The sequence below is a fragment of the Hylobates moloch genome, unplaced genomic scaffold (genome assembly GCF_009828535.3).
Source record: "Hylobates moloch isolate HMO894 unplaced genomic scaffold, HMol_V3 SCAFFOLD_9, whole genome shotgun sequence".
In the NCBI taxonomy this organism is placed as follows: Eukaryota; Metazoa; Chordata; class Mammalia; order Primates; family Hylobatidae; genus Hylobates; species Hylobates moloch.
In genome coordinates this window covers 103,065,879-103,069,171 of record NW_026652284.1, presented here as the reverse complement: position 1 = coordinate 103,069,171, position 3,293 = coordinate 103,065,879, and the positions used below count along the sequence as shown (strand labels likewise).

Sequence of the window (3,293 nt, the reverse complement as noted above, 5' to 3'; positions counted from 1 at the left end):
TAAGGATCTTGAGAAGGAAGATTATCCTGGATTATCCTGTGGTTCTAACATGAACACCAGGCTCTTTATAAGAGGGAGGCAAAAGGTCAGAGTTAGAGAAAAACACATGACCATGAAAGCAAGAGGTCACTGTGATGCAGCCACAAGTGAGGAATGTAGACAGCCTTTAAACTTTTTTTTTTTTTTGAGATAGGGTCTCACTCTATCACCCAGGCTGGAGTGAAGTGGCGTGATCTCAGCTTGCTGTAACCTCCATCTCCTAGGCTCAAGTGTTCCTCCCATCTCAGCCTCCCGAGTAGCCGGGACCACAGGCACACACCACCACACCCTGTTAAAGTAGGCAGCCTCTAGAAAGAGGAAAAGGCAAGACAATGGACTCTCCTCTGGAGCTTCCCAAAAGGAAGCAGCCCTGTGGACAACTTGATTTTCATCCCATGAGACCCATTTTAGACCTCTGATCTCTGGAACTATAAAAGCATACATTTGTATCATTTTCAACCACGATGTTTGTGGTAATCTCTTACAGCAGGCATAGGACATTAATCCAAATGGTGTGGATGAGGAATGATGGGGTGATGGATCCTCAAGATTGCAAGGTGCACAGATGACACTCTGAGCATAGGAATGTGCTTGCCCCCTCTCTCTCCCTGCCCCCCACCCCCATGTTGATATCAGGCTCTGTCTGTGTCCCGGAACCTGAACCATCTCCCTGGGCAAATGAGCAAGGGATAGGAGTTGAACTGCCTGCGATCATTTTCACATTGGCTGAATAGGACCTTAACATACAAATGAAGTTGCGTCATAGAAAGTAAAGAAAGTGGTAAGCCTTGCACATGTGAGTTGAGGATTCTGATTGATAACTGATGTGCATTTAGCAGAAAGTGTGCTTCTCAGAGCAGTGGGTGTATCTACAGGGTGGCCACATGGAAACCGAGGCACTGGGACAAGGATTTGCCTGTGGTCTTTTAAGAATTGATCAAAGGTAACAAAATAAGAATATTAAATTTCGTGTGTGTGTGTGTGTGTGTGTGTGTGTGTGTGTGTGTGAAAGGAGCCAATTTATGAAATTAAACAAAGTTGACCGGGCATGGTGGCTCACGCCTATAATCCCAGCACTTTGGGAGGCCGAGGTTGGTGGATCATGAGGTCAGGAGATCAAGACCATCCTGGCTAACATGGTGAAAACTTGTCTGTACTAAAAGTACAAAAAATTAGCCTAGCGTGGTGCCTGTAGTCCCAGCTACTCAGGAGGCTGAGGCAGGAGAATGGCATGAACCCGGGAGGCGGAGCTTGCAGTGAGCCGAGATCGCACCACTGCACTCCAGCCTGGGCAACAGAGCAAGACTCCATCTCAAAAAAAAAAAAAAAAAAAAAAAGAAATTAAATAAAGTCCACAAAGGAAGTGAGAAACTTGGGCTCAGGCATCCCATCCTGGCTGGGCCCAGCACAGCTGGAGCTCAGCACACTGGGCACCCCCACTGTCCCACCCCTTCTAAGATGGGGCTTGAATAGGCCAGGCCCCAGCCTGGTGGCCAGGGGTCCCAGGGCCCAGGGCGGACAGAAGTTGGAAAAGTAGGGGTGCTGCAGGGCCTCTTCTGCTGAGATACATTGGATGGGGTTACACTTCAGAAGATTCTGCAGCAGGTCCCTCCCTGTGGCATTGAGTTTGGGCATGATGTTCACCAGGGATGTTGTGGCCGGGTACATTGGGTACGGCTTATAGTCTGGCAGCTTGGTCATGGAGGGCCACTGTTCCTTGGTGGGCGTCCCTAGCAGCCGGAAGATCCTCTTCAACTGGTCATCGACATCATTGCCTGGAAAAAGAGGCCGTCCAACATTGGCCAGCTCTGCAAAGACACAGCCGGCTGACCACATGTCAATGGATGTGGAGTATAGCTTGGCCCCAAAGAAGACATCTGGTGGGCGGTACCACAGTGTGACCACTCCAGCTCAGTAACAGCAGATGGGGATCCCAAAGGCTCGAGACAGGCCAAAGTCAGCCAATTTCAGCTCCCCATTCCTGTTTATTAGCAGGTTCTGGGGCTTCAGGTCCCTGCGTAGCACATTGCGGCTGTGACAGAATCCCAGGCCTTTTAGCAGCTGGAAGAGGAATGACTTTACAATCTCAGGATCCAGGTCACCATTGCAACTGTCAAAATACTTTTTCAGGTGCTGGTGACAGAATTTGAAAACCAAAGTCAGCTTCTTGTCGCTGTGCAGGACGTCATGAAGCCTGATGTTGTTCTGGTGCTTCAGCTCCTTGAGTAGGCAGATCTCCCGGAGGGTGGAACTCGGCACACCCTCATCGTTGTCATCCAGCCTCACCCATTTCAGAGCCACGATCTCCTGAGTATCCCAGTTTTTGGCCTCAAACACTGCCCTGTAGGTGCCTTCCCCAATCTTCTCCAGTTTCTCGTATTTCTGCATTGTGGTGGCCGCAGGGGCCCCTGTGGGCTCTCGGTTTTAAGACTCAAGAGTATTAAATGTTTTTAAATTTTTATTTCATTTATTCTTTTCTTTAAAGACAGGGTCTCACTCTGTTGTCCTGGCTGGAGTGCAGTGGCATGATCATAGCTCCCTGCAGCCTCAAACTCCTGGGCTCAAGCAATCCTCCTGCCTCAGCCTCCTGGGTAGTTGGGACTATAGCTGTACACCACCATGCCCAGCTAATTTTAAATGTGTTTTATTTAAGTGACAACTTTTCATTTTGAAATAGTTTGACTCGTAAGAAGCTGCAAAAATAATACACAGAGATGGTATGTACCCTTCACCCAGTTTTCCTCAACGATAACATCTTACATAGCCACAGTACAGTTTTCAAAATGAGGAAGTTGACGTTGGTGAAAACTAGTACAGGCTTTATTTAGATTTCATTGGTTTTGGATGCATTCTTTTTAAATTTTTTTTTTTTTGCTTCTTTGAAATTTGAGTTTTTTGTAGCTTTCATTTTTTATTTTTTTGAGATGGAGTCTTGCTCTGTTGCCAGGATGGAGTGCAGTGGTGTGATCTTGGCTCACTGCAACATCTGCCTCCCGGGTTCAAGAGATTCTCCTGCCTCAGCCTCCTGAATAGCTGGGACTACAGGCGCCCGCCACCACACCCAGCTAATTTTTGTATTTTTAGTAGAGATGGAGTTTCACCATGTTGGCCAGGATGGTCTCCATCTCTTGACCTCGTGATCTGCCCGCCTCGGGCACCCAAAGTGCTGCGATTACAGACGTGAGCCACTGAGCTGGGCCTATAGTTATGTTTTAATTAAGATTTTTATTTTGAGATAATGACATATTCACAAG

At 47.7% G+C, this 3,293-nt stretch overlaps 1 protein-coding gene across 1 annotated transcript; it reads right to left on the bottom strand.

Annotated features, from left to right (window-relative positions):
• Positions 1 to 1,380: 1,380 nt before the first annotated feature.
• Positions 1,381 to 2,427, bottom strand: LOC116813856 (cyclin-dependent kinase 5-like). Its single transcript, XM_032760933.1, is given in 1 exon segment — positions 1,381 to 2,427. A coding segment is annotated over 1 exon segment (1,047 nt).
• Between the last annotated feature and the right edge of the window lie 866 nt (positions 2,428 to 3,293).